The 25,794-nt window shown below is 50.9% G+C and overlaps 2 protein-coding genes across 7 annotated transcripts in view; one reads left to right on the plus strand and one right to left on the minus strand.

The window, feature by feature from the left end:
* The first annotated feature begins 2,940 nt into the window (after window positions 1-2,940).
* LOC144132499 (endothelin-converting enzyme 1-like) overlaps window positions 2,941-25,794 on the plus strand; it is a 69,607-nt gene continuing 46,753 nt past the window's right edge. Inside the window, exon 1 of the mRNA XM_077664956.1 lies at window positions 2,941-3,146. The gene's annotated coding sequence lies outside the window, so the exon portion shown is untranslated. The remainder of the gene's footprint in view (window positions 3,147-25,794) is intronic.
* Window positions 15,125-25,794, minus strand: part of LOC144132500 (cytochrome P450 2J1-like) — a 139,978-nt gene continuing 129,308 nt past the window's right edge. For 3 of the 6 annotated variants that reach the window (XM_077664960.1, XM_077664961.1, XM_077664959.1), the window contains one exon: window positions 15,164-16,126. In XM_077664960.1, the coding sequence (XP_077521086.1) occupies window positions 15,651-16,126 (476 nt within the window). In that variant the 3' untranslated portion in view covers window positions 15,164-15,650. Of the gene's footprint in view, window positions 16,127-25,794 lie in introns of all 6 variants that reach the window. The other 3 variants (XM_077664964.1, XM_077664958.1, XM_077664957.1) reach the window with 3 other exon arrangements.

A 25,794-nucleotide genomic window follows, 5' to 3' on the forward strand; every position in this document is an offset into this window, starting at 1 on the left:
CGTGATTGGTACTGCTGTCACCGGTTTGGCCTTCTCAACCTGCTTCGTTTGACGTTTAGGGCGTTGCGGACATTTGTAGGGGCTGATGGTACAGGTAGTAGGGTTGTGCTTTGCCGAGAGCCGTTTAGAATCACCTGGTAGCAGCGTTGACGTCGCTGCAGAGGCCTGTTCAGGTGTCGACGGTTGTGACGAGGCAGATGGAGATACAGAAAAACGCGACACGCACACGGCGACAGAGCGTTCCTTGTCAGGAGGCGATGGCAACAACGTCAGCGAAGGGTGATGTGGTGGGGAATCGCCTGGCGTGGTCGCGGGCGGAAAGGAAGACGCGCGAAGAGACGCGTGCAGAGAAGCGGAGAAGGCAATTGGGGGAGCAGGACGTGCGGCAGATCTGGTGTCGAGCCTACCTCGTGTGTCGTGAGGAGGGACGGCGGGGCCGCGGCCAGGGGCTACCGAGGCGGGCAGTGCTATGACGAAGGCGGCGTGGGCGGGAGCGAGGCTGCTGCTGGCGGCGAAAGCGGGTCTGCAGCGTCGTAGAGCGGCAGCAGGCAGTAGGTGACGCCGAAGTACGCCAAGATGGCTGCGCGCAGCTCGTCATATCGCCGGCAGCCCAATGCAGAGCAGCAGCTATAGGGCAGGAGGATATCGCAGAGGACTGCGTTTTTGAACGACTGGATGGTGATGCCGCTCAGGTAGAGAGCAGCCTCGAACTTAGCGAACCACCCACCGATGCCTTGATGCCGGAACGCCGGAAGCGGCGGGCCGAAGGCTGGGTCCTGCCAGCCCGCTATCCAGGAACGCAGCCCAGGAAGAAGGTGCGGCTCGACGGGTCACCACAATGTGGTCACAACGCGGCCACATTTATTAAGACGAAAGCCTTTACTGGCTCATACTCGCGGTGACCGTCCGTGCTGTCACGTGACCTCGCGGTGTCCGTCTGTTACATCGCCACCTAGGTCACGTGACAAGGTCACGTGATCACAACCTGTTAACTGTGAGCAAACTGCCCACTGGCTTTCGCCTTCCCGCACTTAAGATATCTGAGTGCCTCACACCACCCCCCAACGTATTTTTTTTACTCTCTTGCTCTAAACTAGAAAACCTAAGAAAAAGTTTTCTAATAAATTTTTTAATGAACACATCCCTTTTCATGCATTTCTGCTCTTACGAGATAAAGCAATTTTTGAGATACTTTGTATTTTTAGCTTTTTACGAGAAACTGTTTTTTTGATAAACTAAATTATAGACCAGCACTTAACTTGCCTTTGATACACCCCAGCCATTTTCTCATTCCTGAGAAAAGGGCTGAGGTGTTTATTTCGTTGCTTGGGAGCCTCGACATTCTTGACTCGCCAAGGACGGCCGCTGAAGTTACTTCACCTTCTTTAAATCTTTTACCATTAGCCATTTAAAAAAAATGCCCTTTACGCACATAGGTGCTACGAAATAACTTTTTAGGCCCTTTGCACCACCGTTGTTTTACAATATTTATAAAATCCTGTTCAAAAAATATTTTTCTATACCTTATGCTTGGCGCATGATAGCCTTAGATGCTTATGCGCCACTAAACCCAGCACAACACAACACAGTGTGTTATCCCAGGTACTTTATGCGCAGCTGAGACAACCCAGTTTTTTTCCTATTCGTTCGTACACCATGTTCGCTCGAGCGCCGTAGAACCTGCTCTGTTATTTCGTGTCACTACTTGTAGTTCTCGCCTGCTATGACTACGCCACCCGGCATATCATGCAGTATTTGGTCCGTGACTGCTTGGAACACTGCCGGTGCAAAAAGCCATACGGCAAGCAACGGAACCTAAAAAGGCCTAAACCTCCTAGGCCTGCCTCTCCCCCCGATAATGAAGGCGACGTGAGGAAGCCAGAGATCTCACACAGGGTTTCAGTGGAAGAGACACCCAAACCAGACGACGCGGAAGGTCTCTCATATTTCGCTCCTCACTCCTTCGCCGATCTTCGCCTCTCATACCGAAAGGATCCCTTGACGAGAGCGGAGGCCTCTGCATGTCTTAGGCTTCACGCAAGCGCATGCTCCTAATCAGACTCTATCTCCGATTTTCTGGAGCCCTTCGCTACGGCGTCCCTCACAGCCTGAATCGCCCCCACAAACCATAGACCATCTATCTACTGGACCTCTTTAGTGCGTTTTTAGTGAGAAAGCACTATTCCAGACGCACCAACCTCGCGCAAGATTCATGTGATTTCTTTTGGCCTCTTTGTGTCATCACATCCCGCCCACCGGACTGTGAGCAAACTGACCACCGTGGCAGTTGGGAGTTAAATCAATGATTGGTAGCGAAATGTTGCCCGTGAAGAGCAACATGGGTTGCACAATCCCTACCGGCGGCTGTGACAGAAACAGCCACTTGCCAGTGCAGTGGCGCACTGCTTAGCCGCTTTGCCACTGCGCTGGTACTGGTATGAGGAGTCGCCGCGATATATGAGTGTTAAGTAGACAATGCATATATGGCCAATAGCCCACTAAAGTATTAAGCTGGAGCTTAATTGTTCGCTGCTTTCGCACGTGTACTCGGATTAACTAAGTTGAACCCCTACCACTTTTTAATCTCTGTATTTTGGCTCTCTATACATTACGGTAACAGTTGCATACCGCTAATAATTTTCTCCATCATCACAGACAACAAACTCTGTTTCCTTCTTCCGATCTGTCCTTTTCCCGCCTAGAACATTTCCTAGCGAATGGCAGGTAGAGGGCTGGGTGCCTTCTTCCCGCCTTGAATTCCGCTTGCAAAATCTAGTACAGGAAGGTGAAGGCTCTAGTACACCACGTGTTGTATCTGTACATACAAGCAACAAAAGCAGTCATACAAGCTGCTGGTAAGGCACCTAGAATTTTTGTCAACTGCACGCGCGTTCAGAGGAAGTCTGTTTATAGGGAGCCTCTTATATTCCCAGCAGGAGGCCGAGGAAGCTGTCCAACCAAGTGCCGAAGTTCCTGCCTCTGCTCTCGTAGTGGCGGCAGAGCAGCCAAAGGCCCATGCCACTGGAACGAAATCTCCACGGCGTTCCTTGGCGTCGAAGACTTCGAGCCAGGGCAGCACGAAGGAGTCCATCAAGGCATTGAACATCCTGTTGCAGGACGTCCTCGCACAGGGAGTTACTGTCACAGTGAGTTTTTTTTTTCATTCGCAGCATGTGCGTTGGAGCCGCTCTTTGGCTCAGTTGTTGCGTCACAAAAATTACACGATCATCACCGAAACGTTTCCCTCGAGGTGGTTTACTCACCTTCATGAGTCCACTATTGCGAAGTAAGCAGCGCTAGGCACCATTCCGGTCGTTCCGAAATTTCAACACGGAGCACTTCAATGCCTGGTGTGAACGCGTAGAATATCAGGTATAGGATGCTATATCCCCATTCCAACGATGTACTGCCAATACCAGTGACGCTATATCAGTGAATGCACCAATGGAACAATCATTCCCACTGGGACACCCCACCTCGCCCAAACATGACATCCTTGACTGGTTGAAAAATACGAACTAGTACTAATATTGTTGCTTGATTTAAACACTAAATTTATTTTCTTAGAATAACTCTACCCAGTGATTCGTGTTTGTCGTGTGCTGAGGCAACCTAACCCCAGTTTCCAGTGGTGAACAGTAAGGTCTTTTTGTTTGAATTCGCGCATCCATTGTTTCGCTTTCGGTCCTGTAAACTGACATCGCCACCACTCTGCTTGGAAACGTTTGTTTATCGTTTCGGTGCGGGGCCCTGATGCCTTCAGCGAATGAAGCAGCGCATCTATTATATATCGCGTTCTACTTTCGTTACTCTCTAGTGCACCTGGTATTCATTTCGCATAAACTTAAATTTTTTGTGGCAGAGGCCACACCTTCTCTGTCTAGCCTCAATATACCCTCTGCTATTCGTCCGCAATCATAATTTGTTACGATTTCGGCTTAGGGCACAGCCGCTTCGGCAGCCCAGCCCCAACTGTTGTATGTATACCTTAAAACTATGGGAGTGCGCCCTCTGATAACGTCTGAATATTGCTCTAGGAATTATTTCTTGAATGTGGAGCGGGCGACGATCGCGAGCAATGTGCGAGAAGGCAGTTGTGGCCGGAACATGAAAGATGAAGGACGTCCTCCCGTCCGTTCGGTAGTCGCTTTAAGAGTTCCGTTATATGGACTCAGTGCGCACCACCACATCTATACTGATGACCGTGTCACATCCATCTCATCAGCGATTGGCATCTGGATTCCGTCAACGCGCACCACAATTTCGGCGGCACTCTGTGGCCGCACTTCGACTACTCCTACCGAGCTGAGTGCTCTGCGAGCAGCATTTACTTAAATGTTGCAGCAACCGACAACAGCGTGGGTAATCTTCAGTTACTCTCGCGCTGCACAACAATAGATAAAGTCATCACGAAGCCTTCGGGAGCAGATCGTCAAATTCTTGAACAGATTACGCACCGAGGCCTGCGAGCTGCGTCACTTTGTTGTGCTGCAGTGGTTACCCGCTCACTGCGGCCTCGCAGACAATGATCACGCTGACGGTGCTGCGAGGTTGGTGCATGGCGACACCACCTTGCTCCTACCCATGCCCTTTTCAAAGTCCTTTCACATAAACACTGGGGTTCTGACAGGGCAAGCCTGATAAAAATCTACCGCTCTGTGGTACGATCCTGCTTAGACCATGGCAGTGTAGTATATGGTTCAGCAAGGCCATCGTATTTGAAACGACTGGACCCAGTGCACAATTCAGGTTTACGCCTTTCAACTGGTGCTTACAGGACGTCACCTATAAGCAATCTTTATGTTGAAACCAACGAGCCGTCACTTACAGACAGAAGAGCCATGCTCACATGCTCGTACATTCTTAAAATTCGTTCACTGCACAAACATATATGTTACCCCATCGCTACAGACTGCCCATCTAGAGTACTTTTTAACAATAAACCGCAAGCTACCCGTCCACTGCCCTTACGATTCGAAGACATATGTCAGAACCTTGGCGTAGTAGACATATTGCCAAGCATTTCTCGAAGGCGAGGTCCACTTCCGCCATGGTACAACTTTCCGGAAATCTGTGATCTCACTCTGACAGACTTCCGTAAGAAACAAATTCCGCAAGAATATATCGTACAAGAATTCCTCACGCTTGAATAAAAATACAGTAATTACGCAGCTTTTTATACAGACGGTTCAAAAACAGACGCTTACGTTGGAAGTGCCGCGGTACACGGGAATTGGAATAAAATAGTATGACTTCCACAGTGTGCTTCAATCTTCACTGCGGAATGTTGCGCTATCTGTAGCCATAGAAAAAATAGTAAATGAGAACCTCGCCAATAGTATTATTTACACAGACAGCTCGTTAAGTGTGCTCACAGCCGTTCATTCTAGAAATGCAATAACCCCGCTACTTGGCGACCTAATACACAACATTACAACAGCACTAGCTCAATAATTGTTGAGACCTGCTGGGTACCAAGTCAAGTCGGCATAAAGGGAAATGAAAGAGCAGATATCTCTGCTGCTCAAGCTTGTGGCAAGCAAATAAAGAATGCAAATGTGCCCTATAAAGATTGCTTGAAATTACTGCAATGTAACGCAAGTAAAATTTGGCAGTCTTCTTGGGACAGCGAAGTAACAAGCTACACTTAATAAAACCAGTGCTCGGTGAATGGATGTCATGTGTGCATCAGAAACGTTTCAACGAAGTCATTATCTTCCGCCTTCGTATAGGCCACACACGCATTACTCACAACTTCCTGCTAACAAAAGAAGACAAACCAGTTTGTACATGTGGAGATGAACTTATAGTCAGTCACATTTGAATTTCATGCTCGAAACTGGAAAAGCTACGGAAAAAATGCTTCTCTCCATTGTATAACCAACGCATCCTTTTTCATCCATCACTGCTTTTAGGTGAAAATGCAATTGTGGACATGTCCTGCGTTTTTAGATTTTTAACAGAAGCTGGTGTTATTAAAAATATGTAAAACATGACCCAGTACTTTGTCTGATGCACCTCAGCCACTTTCGCATTCTAGAGAAAAGGGCTGAGGTTTTTTATTTTGATTGGTTGGGGGCCTCCAGTCCTTGCCAAGCCAAGGACGGCTGCTGAGGGTACCCAGCCTCCTTTGAAACCTTTAATATCTTGTTTTGCTCTCAATACTGGGCAGAAGGGTATAATCTTTTAGGCATTCTACACCGCCATATTTTTTATACCTTTGTAAAAACCTACAGAAAACAATTTATTATACCTTGAGCTTGGCGCATGATAGCCTTAGTCGCTTATGCGCCATTAAACTCAACTCAACTCCGTTAGGACGGCCTCGTGGCCTGGAGGGTGTCCTTGGCCCGTGGAGTGATGCGGATTCGGCTGTGCGGTGGACAAAAGCGTTATTACTTTTTCTTAGGGAGTCGGGTTTGGTGAACAGCTTTTGATAATCGTGTGTATATGTGAGTGCGTGAGTGTTGCGTATGCTTGATTTCACCTTTCACCATTTCTTTTTTCCCTTTACTCTCCTTTTCACCATCTTCTTTTATCTTCTCTTCTTTCACACTCACTTGGAGTAGCATGCTAGGTTAACAACCAGGCAGACCTCTCATGTATTCAATAAAGTCTCGCCTCATACTCTTCCGTTTAATAGAAACCCCGGCGTCGGCGTGTGAACAGAAGCGGACGGCCGCCTGTCGCCTTGGCCACGCGACCTTAAGACGTCGTCGCAACCTTGCCCACCGGATTGCGAGGAAACTGCCCACCAGGGCAGGTGACGCTTAAATCAGTGACTGGATCCGATACGTTGGACGGTGTGAGCAACGGTCGCACGAACCTCGCCGGTAGTTGTGTTCGAAACAAGGCACCTGCCGGGCACTCCCCGCTACCTATGAATGTAAAGTACAGAACGACCAGTTACGCATGTGTGGGCATGCAGGCAGAACCTAGGCGACAGACAGAGAGGTACTTGCGCAGGAGAGATCTCGCTAGTGAATCGTATTGCACTCTACTCTTAGTTTAAGCATCATATGATGGTGAAAGAACAGTGTCCGTGGCAGCGAAGTGAAAAACAGGATCCCAGGCAGCTGAATCGACCTAATAATGCTATCGCGTCATACCCTTAAGGTGCAACTCATTTGTCTCCCCATGTTTTTTCGTCTCTACTCTGCCTTTTTCTGTTCATAACTGACTTCATTAACTACCACCACCGCACCAAGAAGAAAATGAAGCATTACTCCAATTCAGGTCATCTTTCTTAAAACTGACTAAGGTTAAGGGTGTGGTGCCTGCGTTCAGAATTCATGAAATCTCCGGTTGCGTGCTGACACAGTAGTAATCGGCAGCAGCGTTCCATATCCGTGGAAATACTTGTTAATGAAACAAGTAAAACCATGGGATTTCCGTACGTAGTTTCTGAAGCATTTTTCTTATAACAGAAACGACACTTCAGAGTTGCAATCGATTATAGCTGCCTTTAAATTCCTAGTTTCTTACTGATCTAGTCGGAGGAGAAGAAAAAAGCATTTATCGCTGCGCTGTACTGAAATGGGAATGGGTGGTTGGGATGGTTGCGCTGGGTGTCAGTCCCTATTCTGGGACGGCAATGACCGCCGTCGCTGCCCGTGCTCTTTGGGCCAGGGCCCGCTGGGCTTCCAGGTCTGAGCTGGACAGGGCCGCCTGCCAGCCCTGCCTAGTTGGCTGATTTACAACGGCTATATGTGTATTATATTGGCAGGCCCACGCCCTGTGGTATAGGTCAACATACTGCCCGCATAATTTGCACCTGCCTGTGAATGTAGGGTTTACGTGTTTCAGTATGGAGGGATTTAAGAAAGACGCGGTATTGAGCCGCATAAGGTGGCACTCTTCGGTTCTGTCGAGACCCTTGGCGGATCCCGGGAATACCCTCCTGCAGAGGCGTAAATGGTTTATGTGATCCGCGTAAGAGACTAGCTGAATTGGTATAATTGTCGCGGCAGAACCGTGGGATTGAGTGGAACCTGATGGAAGGAACGCTCGGGCAGCCGCGTGAGCGGCCTGGTACCGCTTAGCCCCCTGCTGACCAGGTACCCATAGTATGTTTTTTACTAATCTCCGTATCCGAATTGCTCTCAAATGCCAATGGTATTCCGCGGGCGAGTTGCGCTATCCTACCCTGCTCGTAATTTCAGCAGGCCTGCTGCGAGCCCGACATTATCTACGCTCCGCCTGAGTGGGTGGCGGCCAATGCAATCGCCACTTCCTCCAACATTAGCGCGTCGCCAGTTTTTACCGAGATCCCGTTCACCTGGTTTCCCTCTTGCGCCACTGCAAAGGTGCAGATGCCCTCTTCGGTTGGGCCCGTTGCATCCACGTAGTATATGCCTGTCTTATTCCTGTAGTAATTTTGAATAAATTTTGCCCTGGCTTCACGCCTCTACTGATTATACCCCCAATATTTTTTGAGCAGCGGCTTAACGATCAAAGTATTTTTCCATGCCTCCAGGATCTGGACTCTGCGCTCGGTGGTGGGGAGCAGCGCGATATTGAAGTCTCAGAGGACTTGTCTGCCGGCGCTCGTCATCGACAGTCTGACAATTTGGCTTGTTTTGTAGGCCTCAGTCCGCTCCTCCACCGAGTAGTGAATACCAAGCTGAAGCAGGCGCTCTGTAGACGCTTCGGCCAGGAGTCCTAGCGCCTTTTTAACCGCGGCCCGCATCATCGAGTCGAGGTTCCCGCAGTTGTTCTTCCTCAGCTTGAGGTAGGGCGCCACATACACCACGAGAGTGACGATGAACGCCTGAACCAGGCGAACGGTTTACTTTTCGAGAAGTCGACCGTGCTTGTCGGATATCCTGCAAATCGCCCTACTAATCTGTTCGCAGGTAAACTTTATTTTTTCAAGGCCGTGGCATTTTTACCCCGCTTATATGTGATCCCAATATCCGAAGCGTCTCTACCACTGGTATCTGCGTGTCGTTAACGTATATTTGCATGTTTCCGTCTTGTTTTCTATAATTTCTGCTGTGTAAGAGTTCTGATTTGTTCGGAGCGCATTCCAGACCGTACTCCGGGGCTTACTCATGCACTACCGAGGCGGCCTCTTCGAGAACCCCCTCCATCTGTCCCGCGCTGCTCCGAAACGACCACATAGTAATGTTGTCTGCGCAGATGACGTGGCGTACGCCATCCACGGCATTGAGACTCTCGGGGAGGCAACGAGGCAACGTTAAGAAGCAGCGAAGGTATAACTGCTCCTTAATGCGTGCCTCGTATCCCCATTTCGTCGGGCCCAATTTTTCAATTGCCAAATCTGATGTAAGCTTTCATATTTTCTAAAATGTTTTTTATATATCTGAATGTCTTCTCGCCACAATCGGTGGTGTTCAATTTCTCCAGAATTTTACTATGTTTAACGTTGTCTAAAGTCCCCTTCAGGTGCAGGGCCAAAATAGTCCCGTCTGACGGATTCCTGAAGGGGGTGGGGTCAATGACTTCCCTATTGATTTGTAGCAGCACGTCCTGCGCTGATAAATGTGGCAAGAAGCCGAACATTGAGGGCGGCAGCAGCTCGTGCTATTCCAAATAATTGGAGAGGCTCTGCCTCCCTGCCGCCTCCATGAGCTTACCGGTGCAGGACGTGAGAGATATTGGTCTCAAATTTACTGTGCTTATCTAGTTGGGAAAAAATGACGTTAGATTTGCGTAGTTACGCCAAGTGTGAAATAGGTACGCTATCACTTCAGTTTTAATTCGAAAGCTTTATATGGCTTATGCGGCGGAAAATCCGGCGGGTCCACGCCAGGCAGTCCGAGAACCCGTGTGACCTCATAACATCATTGTCGTTGCACACATCATCAGGAGGTAAGTAAATTAAAATTAAGATCAGTTCACTGGCCACTGCATTAGAGTATTACGCCATCACCGCAGCCGAATACTCCCCTTGCATACTTTCGCACTCACAGCACGTAAAGAGTTTTAGTGCCCTGCGCAATTTTCCACAGCCCTCCACTACTGCGCCGTTTCACTTCGGTTAAGGTGTTCGGATCCATTGTTCGCGGACGGAAGTTGTTCGAATAGCGACAATAGGTGAGTACCCATATAAGTGGAATTGGTCGTTCTCTACTTTTTAATCACAGCTCTCTGGGAGTCCTCGTGCCACTTCCTGCGCAGTGGTGAAGCGATTAAGCGATAAGCTATCACTCCTGCAATGCCAGATTGCTGCCGTCGGTGGGGTTTCGAGACCCGGGTTTCTCCTCCCGGGGAACCTATCGCGACCAATCATTAATTTAACTGCAACCTGCCACGGCGTGGAATTTACGCTGTTGAAACAGCCTAAGGACAGCTATCTAGAATGACCGTCCGATCTCCGACCATCTGCTACCTGTCCTTACGCTGTTTTTCCTCTAAATCCTTTCAATATTGTGACTCACGTGCAGTCTGCACGATCGTCCAGCGCCTCTGAGGAGGTGATGGACACGAGCTAGGGTGGCCTCTTGCCGTCGACGGCAGAGGTACGGCCGAACTCCCTGGATCGGGGAAAAAGAGATAAGGCCGGAGTTATGGCGCCAACCGAAACCTAGTTTCGCCGCCGTGGTGGCTTGGTGATTATGGTGCTCGACTTCTGCCCCTAAAGACGCGGATTCGATCCCAGCCGCGGTGGTCGAATTTTGATGGAGGCGAAGTTCTAGAGGCTCGTGTACTATGCGATGTCAGTGCACGTTAAGGAACCCCAGGTGGTCGAAATTTCCGGACTCCTTCACTACGGCGTCCCTCATAGCCTGAGTCGCTTTGGGACGTTAGACCTCCATAAACCCATAAATCCAAACTTAGTTTCTTTCCCCACCAACACATTGGGATTGCCAGGGACTCTTAAATATTTTCAGTGACATAATGGAATTCTTAATTTTATTCTACCCGGTTGGTCTATACCTGCAGGAAACTAACCTAGGTCCCCAGCATACAAATATACTAAAAAATATAAAATATTCCGCCACGACCGAGAGCATGCAAACAGGCTATCGGGAGGGGTGGCCATCGTTGTGCAGAATAGTATAGCAGCCCGTGAAGTGAAACAACTAAATTAGAGGCTGTAACAACCACTCTTCTTACATATAAAACTCATAGAGTGTGCTCTGTATATCGCGAGCCGCATCGAAATGTAACTATGAATGAGTTGGAGAGCCTTTGACAGCAACCACAAAAGCCTTATCTGGTAGTTGGTGATATTAACGCACATTCCTCTTTCTGGGAAACTAAGAAAACAGATAACAAAGGTGGAATTATAGAGGGTTTTATTGTAAACATTACTATTTGTTTGTCCAACTCTGGTAAACACACACATTGTTCCCTAACATTGGGCAAACTGAGCTGTTTAGATTTGTCTTTTAGCTCACCGTGCATTTCTAGCGATCTTGAATGAGATGTTATTGACAATTCATATGGTAGCGTTCACCTCCCTGTCCTGATCAGCTTAACATCTGCACCACAAGTGATCCGAACAAAATCGCGACGTTGGGAGCTTCATTTAGCAGATTGGCAACTTTTTACAGCAGAAGCAACTTTAGTGAAATAGGTTTAGATAATCTTAACATCGATAAGATCAATGAAAAGTTCAGAGACTCTACCTGAGCTGCCGCACACTTGGCTATTCCTAAGTCTTCGGGGATAGTGCGGCAAAATCACAAAGTGTGGTGGACACATGATTGTACGGGTGCAAAAGAGCGACACAATAAAGCTTGGGGTATTTTTCGCCGGTACGCCACACAAGAGAAGCTTGTAAATTTTAAAAAGGCAAGAAATACAGCTCGGCACGTCCGTCGTAGTATCAGAAGGCGTCATGGCAGAGTTAAGTGTCGTCCATAAACAGTCAAATCACATAAGAAACATGTGGGAACAGTTGAGAAAATTAAATGGCAGCTTCTCATTGTTAACAATTCCGCTTTTGGCATCTGGTGCACGAAAAGTGTTACGGAACAGGCAGACATTCTGGAGTACACTTCGGTCCAGTTTCTAGTTCGGCACATTATGCCCAGTCTTCTCTAAAACACAAATACAGCCGAAAAACAAAGGCTTCCAACAACTGGAGGTGTAATGAAAAATATAATAGATTGATTACCATCGAGGAAACCAAGAATGTACTGTCTGCCGGAAAAAAAAAAAACTCCTCCAGGGCCGGACCAAATGCACTGTGAAATGCTGGCCAATCTTTCCCAAACTTTAAGATAAGGCACATCTAAGATTGCTTAATAAAGTTAAGGCATCGGGGAAAATACCCCAAGCCTGGAAAAAAGCTAATATTGCACCATTTATTATACCGATGAAGCCACCAACCTTTCCTTATAATATAATATGAACCTTTGTCCTTCAATCCTCTGAACTTCTTGACAGCAATCAGTATGGATTTAAAAAGGGATGGTCCACTGCAGATCACCTAGTTCGTCCTGAAAATACTGCCCGAGAAGTTTTTCTTCATAGAGAACACTGTCTTGCTGTTTTTTTTTTCGATTTAGAGAGGGCATATGACACGGCCTGGAGGTTTGGGATTCTTCAACACCTTGCCGAGCTTTGCATCCGAGGCAGAATGTTAAACTGCCTAAAATACTTATCTAAATTGTTCATTCCATGTGCGCCTAGGTACAACCTTTTTGAGGAATTTCATTAAGGAAAATGGAGCATCTCAGGGGTGTATTTTAAGCACAACTCTCTTTGTTGTAAAAATGAACTGTCTTAGTGAAGGAATCGCAAGGTCCTTTACGTATTCAGTCTATGTAGACGACCTTCAGATAGCTTGCACATCCTCCAATATATCAGCATGTGAAAGACAGATACAATTAACGATAAATAATCTGGCAACATGGGCAGACAGAAATGGTTCCTGGTGTTTTCCAGAGAAATCGGTGGTCATTCTTTTATCACTCAAACGTGGCGTACAGGCAGATCCCACCCTACACTTGAACGAAATAGAGTTACCCGTCAAAAAGGAACATAAATTTCTAGGTCTATATTTGACAGAAAGCTCACTTTCCTGCCTCACATAAACGCGTTAAAAAGAAAGCCTCACGACACCTGAACATACTCAAAGTGCTGTCCGGAAAGCACTGGGGTGCGGACGGGGCAAATCTTCTGCAGAGTTATTGCTCTGTAGTACGCTCTACCCTGGATTACGGATGTATAGTTTATGGGCCTGCGAGACCATCATATCTTAAGCGATGGACCCAGTACATAATGTAGGTTTGCGTCTTTACGCTGGTGCATACAGGACGTCGCTCATAGACAGTATATATATAGAAACTAACGAACCATCACCCACAGACAGAAGAGCGATGGTCACGTGTTCATACATTCTGAGAATCCGTTCCTAGGTACACATCTTTCACAAAATAGTAACAAACTGCCCTTCTCGAACACTATTTAACAACAAACCGCAGACAACTAGGCCACTGCTCTTGCGCTTTGAGGTGATGTGCCAAAACCTCGTCCTACTGGCCACAATACCTGGCATGGCTCGAAGACGAGAACCACTGCGTGCTGTGGAAATACGGCGGGGGACAGCCTTCCGCCCCGCCCGCACTCCCACTCCACGGATGCAGCGTTCCCGCTTGCTAACCGCGGAGGGGTTCGTGCTCGAGGGACAAAGGGAAGGGACGACAGAGCGTTAACACTTATATGCTATTTATTACACTTGCAATTAATACCTAGAGCGGGCCAGCTAGCTACAAAACATCAACGAGGCATTCCTCGGAAGTTGAAGGCAACGTAAGGACTTCCGACTTACCGGCTGGGTCAGGGGCGCGACTTCGGAAGTATCGGCGGCGAACATTTGTATGCGCCGACAATGGCGGCCGGGTTTTCCCGTGCGCGCCGCATTCTTGGGGCAAAGCCGTTCCCTAGCATTTGTCGGGGAAGGCGACCAGAGCGCGCGTTTGCTGCACTCGCTTCGCTGCCTAAAACCAGAAATCCAGCGGCAAGGCACAACGGATCCCCGTGCGCCTGCCGCGGAAGGTGACGGGAGCGTGCGGCTCCAACCGCTCGTGACTGGCCGGATCCCGAAGAGACTCCGGTCCTGCAGAATTCCGCGTAACCAACGAGGTGACGCTCCCGTCGTCGTTCCCTATCCCCCATGAGGGAGACTTCCCTCCTCGCCCAGCCGGGGCTGTGTGACCGACGACGAAGATGGGCCGCGTCGAAATGGAGGGGGGAAACAGGTTTCCACATCCCTCCCTCCTTAAATTCTGGCCTACGGTTGAACTCATCCAAGGAGGCCATGGACGAAGGGGCCACGAGCGTTGCGGTGACGACTGCAAGACAGCTCGTACAGGCGGGGTGCCGGGGTCATACGATGAGCAGCAAGGTCACCGGGCACCCGTCCTTGCCCGCGGCGGGCATCCAAAATTAGCGTGTCGGGAGGGTGTTGTTCGCGCCGACGCGCCTTTGTTGGAAGGTAGGGGGGGGGGGGCCTGCTCTCGTAGCCGCTGCAAACTGCTCGCCGGTACTCCGCAGCTCGACGACTCACGGCCGCAAGACAGCAGGCAGGGACCCATAAAATGACAGCAGGCCCGGGCAGCTTCTCTTGAACTCTGCATTTCGCTCTTAGGATCTCCAGCAGTTTGAATCAAAACAATGGAGACCGCGCAAACTCACCATTTGGTAAAGTGCGGAGCAATACAAGTGCAAACAATCCTATCAGGCACCGCCCAAACGCTCGGTTCATTTGAACGTAGCTGGCTCTCTTCGGTCGAAGCACATTCGCGGTTCGCTTTCCGGCATGGTGATGTTAAGCTGACTTGAGCTGCGTTAGCGTCTCTGGTTCCGTGAAAGTATAAATTCGCTTCGAAGCCCCGCCAAAATACTAAGTTCGTTCTAACAAAGTCAGCTTTCTGTAGTTGAGCGAGACCTCTCGGCTCTAGCGAGGTTAAATATAAAATAAGCAAACCCGTTTGCGTGTGCTTGTGCCACGGCACGACTGTGTCCTCCCAAAAGCGACAGGCAGCTCCCGAAGAGCCTTAGGCCTACTCGCTCTTACACTTCCAGGTGCGAACAAAGGGCCAAGGACAATAGCTAGAACACAACGCCACAAGGCGTTACGTTTCTGCCAAGGTGACCCTAACGCGAACGGCGTACCGCTTCTCGCGGTGTCGCAGCGCCCCGGTGCTTTTCCTGCAATCACGACTGCTATCAAAAACCGCTGATTACGGCACCCGGCTCCCAGAGCCAAAGAGACAGAACAGAGAATATTTACAACTATGTACAAGAAAAATCGGGCCACCCTTCAGACTTCCGCATTCACTCGCTTCTGGCTTGCTGTTCTCCGTGGACGTCTCGGTCTCGCTCTCCATGTGCGGACCTCGTAGGTTCACCTTCCAAAGGTGTACCGATGATGTGCTCATCAAAAGCGTAGCATGCACAACAATTCTCCCATGCTGCTATTACACTCATCTCGCTGTCAAGAAAGCATCTTAGCCTTGCTAGCAATTCTGAATTCGGGTCAGGCCTAACGCTGTTCCAAATCCGGGCGGGCATTCCACGAGCCGAACTGACTGCCGTCCCTCGTCCCAAGAGCTTGCCCCACGTTGGGCGCCATTGTGGAAATACCGAGGGACACAAAGGGAAGGGACGACACAGCGTTAACACTCATATGCTATTTATTACACTTGCAATTAATACACAGAGCGGGCCAGCTAGCTACAAAACATCAACGAGGCATTCCTCGGATATGGAAGGCTACGTAAGAAGGACTTCCGACTTACCGGCTGGGTCAGGGGCGCGACTTCGGAAGTATCGGCGGCGAACATTTGTATGCGCCAACAATGGCGGCCGGGTTTTCCCGTGCGCGCCGCATTCTTGGGGCAAAGCCGTTCCCTAGCATTTGCCAGGGAAGGCGACCAGAGCGCGCGCTTGCTGCGCTCGCTTCGCTGCCTGGAACCAGAAGTCCAGCGGCAAGGCACAACGGATCCCCGTGCGCCTGCCGCGGAAGGTGACGGGAGCGTGTGGCTCCAACCGCTCGTGACTGGCCGGATCCCGAAGAGACTCTTTCCGGTCCTGCAGAATTCCGCGTAACCAACGAGGTGGCGCTCCCGTCGCCGTTCCCTTTCCCCCATGAGGGAGACTTCCCTCCTCGCCCAGCCGGGGCTGTGCGACCGACGACGAAGATGGGCTGCGTCGAAATGGAGGGGGGAAACAGGTTTCCATAGTGCATGGTATCATATTTCTATAATGTGTGATTTTTATCACACAGTTCCCTAAAAAACAAACTCCACAGCAACATATAATACATGAATCTCGTGAACTTGAGGAAAATATTGTACTTTCACACCTTTTTATATTGACGGCTCAAAAACAGATGTTTGCGTTGGAAGCGCAGTGATGCAAGGGGATAGCAATGAGATAGTTAGGCGTTGACAGTCTGCATCAGTTTTCACTGCCGAATGTTACGCCGTTTGTGGAGCTATCGAAGGAATACTAAGCGAGAACCTCAAAAAAATTATTATTTACACAAACTCCTTAAGTTTACTTACTGCTCTCCACTCTAGAAATGCAATCACTCCTATACTATGTGACATCATACAAAACATTGTCACAGCCATAGCTCAAGCACAAAACTTTAAACTGCTGGGTACGAAGTCATACCTGTATAAAAGGCAACGAAAGAGCAGATTCGTGCGCTGCTCAAGCTCGTGGCGAGGAAATAAAGAAAGTAAATATACTCTTTAAAGATTGAATGTAGTTAGTTCAATAGAAATTAAGGAGAAAATGGCAGAGAGCTTGGAGCAGTGACGTAAACAAACTGCATCTGCTAAAGCCAATTCTAGGTGAATGGAAGTCATGTTACACCAGGAGCGTTTTATTGAAGTTATTTTATGTCCTCTCAGAATAGGCCACCACACATCACACACAACTTTCTGCTGACAAAAGACAAACCTGTTTGTGAAAAATAGGCAGGTGAACTCACAGTTCATCACAGTTTATACTGATGCACAGAACTTGAAAAAGTTATGAAAAAATATTTTACGCAGATTTATAGTGAGCACATTCCTTTACAACCAATGTTGCTCTTGGGCGATGAAATTGTGACGCGTCCCGTGTTTTTAGCTTTTTAAAGTCTGCAGGCTTTCTGAGCAAGCTCTAAATTTCACCACCTGATTCGCTGCATTTTTTGATACACCTCAGCCACTTCCTGACACTCAGAAGAAGGCTGAAGTGTTTTTTTTTTGTGGTTGGAAGCCTCGAGATACTTGTCTAGGCAACAGTGGCTGCTGAGGTTACTTGTCACTCTTGAAAGCTTTTTTTAGTAGCGATTTCCTAAATATCTTTCGTTTGTCATCACTAGGTAGTACTAACATTTTAGGTGCTGGACCACCCATGATTTTTACATCTCTGTAGAACTCTGCAGGAAACTTTGATCAGAGCAGAATTTACGTTGGAAACAGCCTAAGGAAGCTAGCGACAATGTCCGTCCGAGCTCCGACCATCTGCTCTCGGTCCTTAGGCTGTTTTAAAGGCACCGACATCAACAGACTGCAGGTCATTGTGAAATGACGCATAGAATGTCGACTGTGTATAGGCTCGCATGACAACACACCTCTTCCGTCTGCTAGAAGGGTAGTTGCGGATGTGCAGAAGCCTATCACGAATGGCAAAGTGAGCAGCCTGGCGGCGTAGGCCCGAGGCACTGGTGCTGCTGAGGGACTGGAGGGAAAGCGGACTAGAGAAGGTATCCAGGTGCCCTTTTGTTGCTCGCTGCCCATGTTATGTATTGAAAACGACAGCGAATGGCAGACATTGCAGGTGGCAGTGGAGAGCGGGACAAAGCGTCGGCGTCGTGTTTTCGACCGGTGCGATAGATGACACGGATATCGTATTCTTTTAGGCGTAGGGCCCAGTTAGCGAGGCGGCATGTAGGGTCTTTCAAGGAGGCCATACAACACAGGCAATAATGGTCCGTCACGGTGTCGAAATGGCGGCTGTAAACGTAAGAGCGAAACTTTCCGATCGCCCAAACGATGACCAAGCATTCTTTCTCACTGACGGAGTAGTTAGCTTCCGGTTTTGTCAGGGCACTCCTCGCGTAAGCAACAACATACTCGTCAAACCCGGGTCTGCGTTGCGTCAATACAGCACCGTGGCCAACGCCACTGGCATCGGCGTGAATTTCGGTGGTAGCAGTGGGGTCGAATTGGCGTAAAACGTGAGGCGCTGTGTGCAGCCGGCATACGGTAATGAACGCGCCGTCACAGTCAGGTGAGCAAACGGACATGTAGCTGGCGCCCCAGAGAAGGTTCGTCAGTGGTGCGGTTATGGAGGCTAAATGTCGGACGAAGCTTCGGAAGTAAGAACACAGGCCGAGAAAGCTGCGAAGTTTCTTCAGAGTTGACCGCTTGGGAAACTCAGCGACGGCATGAAGTTTGGTTTGGTCAGGAAGCACGTCGTCCTTAGTAACTACGCCACCGAAAATTGTCAGTTGGTGGGCGCAAAAGCGAATCTTTTTGAGATTAAGTTGGAGCCCCACTGCTAGGAGCACCTGCTCCAAGCGGAGAAAGTACATCTCGAAATCGGGAGAGAAGACGACAGTGTCGTCTAAGAAGCACAGGCACGTTTTCCACTTCGAGCCGTGTAAAATGGAGTCCATCATTCGGTCGAAAGAAGCTGGCGCATTACATAGGCCGAAAGGCATGCCGTCAAATTCGTACAGGCCATCTGGTGTCAGAAAAGCCGTCTTGGCACGGTCAGCCTCCGCCACAGGGACATGCCAATACCCTGATCACAGGTGTGAAGATGTAAGGAATTCCGCGCCCTATAGGCAATCTAGGGCGTCATCGGTTCGCGGCAGCGGATAAACGTCTTTGCGGTGATCTTGTTAAGGCATCGATAACCGACACAAAACCGTATTGTGCCATCTCTTTCTTCACTAGGACGAAAGGAGAAGCCCAAAGACCACTGGAAGGTTGAACTACGCCTTGCTCAAGCATGTCGTCCACTTGATTGCCAATAATCTGGCATTCGGTAGACGTACGACCCAGTCGGGTGTGAGCCACGTCGAAAGGGGAGCGAAACTTGTCCAGTATGTGAACAAGCTGGGCGCGTTGCGGTGTGGCAAGACTCGCGTCGGCTGTGGCCAGAGCGGGACATGCGGGCAAAGTCAGTGAATGGGGAGGAAGAGAACATGAATAGGTGCAACGGTCGGGTTGGAACAAGGAGTCGATTAGCTTAATATGGCCAACGCATTTGCCACGGAGTAATAAGGAGGGACTCAGAAAAGGCTTGGAGAGTGGGATCATGTTGCAGCTGTCTTGGACAGTGAGCACAGCAAATGGCAGAGGCAGACCGTTACGAGAGACGAAGAAGACATCGGATGGTGTAAATAGGACGGCGCCGTCAGTCGCAGTTAGTCAGGATACATGGATGGGGACAGATGAGCACGGAGCAATCTCGATGTCGCCAGCCACAGGCAGTTTGCTCCACAAAGAAGATGTATCAGGATAGGTAGCGCTGCACGAGAGAAGTTCGAGCTTGGAACGAGCGCAGTCGATCAGGGCTTCGTAGTTGAAGAGAAATAATATGTAATAAGAACACAGCACACTACTAATACAGCACACACAGCACAGCACAGTAATAAGAGCACAGCACAGTAATAAGACAGCGTCACGAACAACCAGCCGAACCGTTCAGGCACAGAACAGAGACCGCGTTCAGTCCAGAGCACACACGAGAGACCGAGCGTTAGGCGCTCGAGCTTCGCAATGTTCGGCGCTTCTCGTCGTCTTCTTCGTTGAGCGCCAGCCTCTGAAGATTCTAAAGCCCGTGTACCGTCTTACAATTCCCCCCGGGCGAAAGGGCGCCATCCTGGCGACCTAGGGCGATGTGACGACGGCGGGGTCGTAGTAAGGTTTGAGGCCGGTCGTGTGGACAATTTCGCGGCCTCGGCGGCGATGATCAGGGGATGGCGTAAGGGGTTCGATGAGGTAATTGACGGGGGATGTCTGCTGAAGAATACGGTAGGGTCCCTGGTACTTGCTAACAAGTTTGGAGGAAAGGCCGGGACCTGAGGAGGGTACCCAGAGCCAGACCAAAGAGTCAGGAAGGTAAGCGGGAGGAAGTGCAGGGGGATCACGGGTGCTTTTCTGCTGCTGCTGGGCGTGAGAAGTGAAGGACCGGGCAAGCTGTCGGCATTCTTCGGCATAGGTTGCGGCTTGAGAAAGAGTTGTGAATTCGGAAGCATCAGGGCGGTAAGGTAGAATGGTGTCAATTGTGCAAGAAGGCTCACGGCCGTACAGGAGAAAGTACGGAGAGAATCCGGTGGTGGCTTGAGCAGTGGAGTTATAAGCGTACGTGACAAAAGGGAGAACGCGGTCCCAGTTACAATGGTCGGAAGCAACATACATGGCCAGCATGTCGCCGAGGGTGCGATTAAAACGCTCAACCATGCCATTTGTCTGGGGATGGTAGGCGGAGCTGGTGCGGTGAACAACGTTGCATTCCTGAAGGAGAGCTTCTACAACTTCTGAGAGGAAGGCCGGACCTCTATCACTAAGCAGCTCTTTGGGCGCACCATGGCGAAGAATGATGCGATGGAGAATGAAGGATGCAATGTCGTGGGCTGTAGCGGATGGTAAAGGCGATGTTTCAGCGTAACGTGTAAGGTGGTCGATGGCAACGATGATCCAGCAGTTCCCGGTTGATGTGCTGGGAAGAGGGCCGTAGAGGTCGATGCCAACACGCTCGAAGGGCTGTACTGGGCAAGGCAGCGGCTGCATAGGAGCGGCGGGTCGGCGCGGTGGATGTTTTCGTCGCTGGCATGTGGTGCAGGACTGAACGAACTGGCGGACGCAACAGGCCATCCCACGCCAGTAGTACCGCAGTCGTAGACGGGTGGAAGTCTTCAAGAATCCGGCATGGGCACACTGGGGATCATCTTGGTAGGAAGAGCAAATGAAGGAGCGCAGATGTGTCGGAATGACGAGAAGCCACTTGCGACCATCCGGGAGATAGTTGCGGCGGTAAAGGAGCTCGTCTCGGATGGCGAAATGGTGGGACTGACGACGGAGAGCACGGGAAGGAGGTCGAGACGATTGGCCAGATAGGAGATCAAAAAGGCAAGTTATCCACGGGTCTTTGCGTTGCTCGGAAGCCATATCAGCGAACTCAAACTTGAAAGAAGACAGGGCGAATATACAAGGCGCTGCCTCAGATGGTACAGGGGAACGTGAGAGGGCATCAGCATCGGCATGTTTGCGGCCGGAACGATAGATAACGCGAATGTCGTACTCTTGGAGTCGCAGAGCCCATCGTGCCAGTCGGCCAGAGGGATCTTTCAAAGAGGACAGCCAGCAGAGGGCATGGTTATCGGTGACAACGTCAAAAGGGCGCCGATACAGGTAGGGGCGAAATTTAACGATCGCCCATAGGATGGCTAAACACTCCTTCTCGGTGACAGAATAGTTGGCTTCAGCTTTTGTGAGTGTCCGGCTAGTGTAAGCGACAACGTATTCGTCAAAGCCTTGCTTACGTTGAGCGAGTACGGCACCGAGGCCGACGCCACTGGCATCGGTGTGGAGTTCCGTCGACGAACGAGGGTCGAAGTGACGCAGAATTGGTGGAGTGGTGAGGAGGCGACGGAGTGTCGTAAACGCTTCATCACAGGCTGGCGACCAGGCCGAAAGGTCGTGGGTGGAAAGGAGCTTGTTCAGGGGGTCCACGATAGTGGCAAAATTGCGGACAAAGCGGCGGAAGTAGGAGCAGAGGCCAACGAAGCTGCGGGGGTCTTTTACAGAAGTGGGCTTTGGAAATTCGGCCACAGCTCGCAACTTGGCCGGGTCCGGGAGAACGCCATCCTTCGATATGACATGACCGAGAATGGTGAGCTGCCGAGCTCCGAAGCGGCACTTTTTCAAATTAAGTTGGAGGCCAGCGTCGGCCAGGAAGCGAAGAAGTCTCGAGGCGCTGGAGGTGAGACGGAAAGTCCGGGGAAAAGATTACAACGTCGTCTAGATAACAAAGGCATGTGTGCTATTTGAGCCCTCGGAGTAGGTTGTCCATCATGCGCTCGAACGTGGCGGGTGCATTGCAGAGGCCGAAAGGCTGACATTAAATTTATAGAGCCCGTCGGGTGTGACGAATGCAGTTTTTGGGCGATCGGCTTCCGCCATCGGCACCTGCCAGTAACCGGAGCGCAAGTCCAATGAAGAAAAGAACTCAGAGCCCTGCAGGCAGTCAAGGGCATCGTCGATACGGGGGAGAGGGTAAACGTCCTTGCGTGTAATCTTATTCAGACGACGGTAGTCCACGCAGAAACGGATGGAACCGTCTTTTTTCTTGACCAGAACCACTGGCGATGCCCACGGGCTGTGCGACGGTTGTATCACGTGACGCTGGAGCATGTCGGTCACCTGGGCGTCAATGATTCTGCGCTCAGCGGCTGACACGCGGTACGGACGTTGGCGCAAAGGGGCATGGGTTCCAGTGTCAATACAGTGGGTAACGGTGGTGGTGCGGCCCAAGGAAGGTTGCTGGTAGTCAAAGGAAGCTTGAAGACGCTGCAGAACGGCTACAAGCTGGTCTCGTTGGGTAGACGTCAGGGCGGCGTCGACGGAACGGTGAAAAATATCTACAAACGACTAATTTGTGATGGGAACAGGCGTAATGGCGCTGACGTGAAGGCTGGCCGCGCTATCGACGAGGGGGTATGCGGAGGCGGGATCGAGAACGGCAACGCTACCAAGCGATTGGCCACGGAGTAAAGTGGTAGGGCAGGAGAACGGGTTGGCCACATGAATAGCACTGGAGCCACGAACAATTGTCAGCACAGCATGAGGCAGCAAAACAGACTTCTGGTCAGCGCATCATAAGGAGGGGGTATAAGTCACTGTTGCACCTGAGAGCGCAGCACAAGAAAGAGGCACCAGCACTGAAGAGAAAGGTGGAACGTTTGTGTCCTCTGAGACGACCGCAGTAGCGGCAGCACCACCGGTTAGGTCCAAGGGGGAGTCACTGTAGGGCGACAAGTCAAGCTGAGCACGGGCGCAATCAATAACGTCGTGATGTGAGGAGAGGAAGTCCCAGCCAAGTATTACGTCGTGAGAGGAGCGGGCGAGGACGATGAACTCTGTTGTGTAGGGAACGTTCCCGATGAGCAGGCGGGCGGTGCAGGCGGCTAACGGTCGAATGTCCTGAGCGCTGGCCGTCCGGAGAGAAACGGGAGGAAGGGGCGTCGTCACTTTTTTGAGTCTGCGACAGAGGGTGTGACTGAGAACCGGAACGGCTGCGCCAGTGTCAACAAGTGCTTCGACGGCGACTCCTTCAACGAAAATGGTAATAATATTGGCAGGCGCAGAAACAGGTCTTGAGTGAGCCGCTGGTGACGCAGTTCTTGCCTCTGGAACTGCGGTGGTTAGCTTTCCGCGTGGACGGCGGGTTGGCGACGGAGCATTGGGGAACGGGAACGACGGCCAGGAGTCTGCGAGCGGTGGGAGCGGGGATGGTAACTAGGAGAAGAAGAATCCGGAGGCGGCAAGTGTGACGCAGGCGAGGACGACGGCGGAAGGTCGTACGTCGGCTCACGCCTATAATCGCAGGGACGGTGGTCACGACTGCGACACAAACGAGCAACGTGACCAGCGACGCCACAGGCGTAGCAAATAGGGCGGTTGTCTTGTGTGCGCCAGGGGTTGAGTGGCTGCGGCTGTGATCGGGGGCGGGCAACCGGACGGTAAGGTGGGGTTGCAGGTCGCTGGGGTTCTAACTGCCGGGTAGGTGGCCTGTAGACAGGGGCAGCAGGTGAGGGCCGCGACCGCACCACGGCATCGGCGTACGTAAGAGGAGCCGCGATCAGGGGTGGCTGAGAAGGAGGTGGCAGGACTTCAGCGGCCTGCTCCTCAATAACACGCTGTAGGTTGGGAGTGAGCGGCGGCGCAGGCGTAGGCGGGCAGGTAGACAAAGATGGCTGGCGTGCGACTTCCTCACGTACAAACTGCTGGATGCTCTGGAGGAGCGACTGTTGGTCCAGAGCCCCGTCCCCTGGCAGAGCCAAGCTGCAAAGTGCGGCCTCCTGTAAGGCTGCACGCCGGGTAGAAAGGCGTTGTTTGCGCAGCTGATCGAAGCTTTGGCAGTAGCCGATGACACCGGAGACAGTCTGGGGATCTTTGGCGACGAGCATCTGGAAGGCATCATCCTCAATGCGTTTCATAATGTGTCTGATCTTGTCGGCCTCGCTCATAGAAGGGTTGACACGCTTGCAGAGGTCGACGACATCTTCTATATAACTGGTGAAGTTTTCACCGGTTTGCTGGGCCCGACTTCGCAAGCGTTGCTCGGCGCGAAGCTTTCGCACGGCGGGACGGCCAAAGACTTCTGTCAGACTGGTTTTTAGAGCTGCCCAGCTTGAGATGTCAGCCTCGTGGTTTCGAAACCAGAGATTGGCTACGTCGCTCAGGTAAAAGATAACGTTGGTGAGCTTGACGCTATCGTCCCACTTGTATGCGCTTACGCGTTCATAGGAGGCCAACCAATCCTCCACATCCGTGTCATCTGTGCCGCTGAAGATGGTCGGGTCACGCTGCCGTGCGGCGCCGGAACAGAAGACAGCCGACGGAAGCGGTGAAGCGGTTTGGGTGACGGTCTCAGGCATTGCAGAGGTGGTAGTGAATGCGCGGGTGCGAAGCTCCAGGGCGAGGGATCGTTGGCACCTCCACCACTTGTAATAAGAACACAGCACACTACTAATACAGCACACACAGCACACCACAGTAATAAGAGCACAGCACAGTAATAAGCACAGTGTCACGAACAACCAGCTGAACCGTTCAGGCACAGAACAGAGACCGCGTTCAGTCCAGAGCACGCACGAGCGACCGAGCGTTCGGCGCTCGAGCTTCGAAGTGTTCGGCGCTTCTCGTCGTCTTCTTCGTTGAGCGCCAGCCTCTGAAGATTCTAAAGCCCGTGTCCAGTCTTACAAATAATTGGTTTATTTGGGAAAGGAAATGGCGCAGTTCTGTCTCTAATGTCGTTTGACACCTGAACCGCGCCGTAAGGGAAGGGATAAAGGAGGGAGTGGAAGATGAAAGGAACAAAGACGTGCCGTAGTGGAGGGCTCCGGAATAATTTCGACCACCTGGGGATCTTTAACGTGCACTGACATCGCACAGCACACGGGTGCCTTGTTTTTCCTCCATAAAAACGCAGCCGCCGCGGTCGGGTTCGAACCCGGGAACTCCGAATCAGTAGTCGAGCGCCCTAACCACTGAGACACCGCGGCAGGTTGAAGAGATGGTCCCAACCTAAAATAATGTCATGCGAGCACGATGAGAGAATCCGTATTGGGCAGTATATAGAGAACCGCGAATGATGACTCTGGCCTTGCAGGCGGCCAAAGGCGAGATTTGCTGCGCATTGCTGTATGAAGCGAAAACCCAGATAGCGGCGTCGTCACTTCGCGAAGTTTGCGGGCACAGTTTCTCAGTGATCACGTATACAGCAGCGCCAATATCGACAAGGGCCAAGGCGGTGAGGCCCTCCACAGAAATGTCGTGAACATTCGTAGGGGACAAACGAGGCCTTAAACTTGCCGTCGAATACGCATTTCTTGCCTCAGGGAACAGCGGTAACTAGTTTTTCTGGGGCGTGGGGGTATGACGAAGCAGCGGCGAAAGCGAGTGGCGAGTGCATGGCGCACGGCGGCGAGCATATGCGCGGCGATCGAATGCATCAAGCTGTTTGGGAGACGACGGATGTGGCGGGGGCTGTGGCGCCACGTAGACGTAGGTTCGCGGGTCATCCGTGGGTGGAAGCACACGGCGACGACAGACTCGCGCAACGTCACCGGGAACACCA

The sequence above is a fragment of the Amblyomma americanum genome, chromosome 5, assembly GCF_052857255.1.
Source record: "Amblyomma americanum isolate KBUSLIRL-KWMA chromosome 5, ASM5285725v1, whole genome shotgun sequence".
NCBI lineage: Eukaryota > Metazoa > Arthropoda > Arachnida > Ixodida > Ixodidae > Amblyomma > Amblyomma americanum.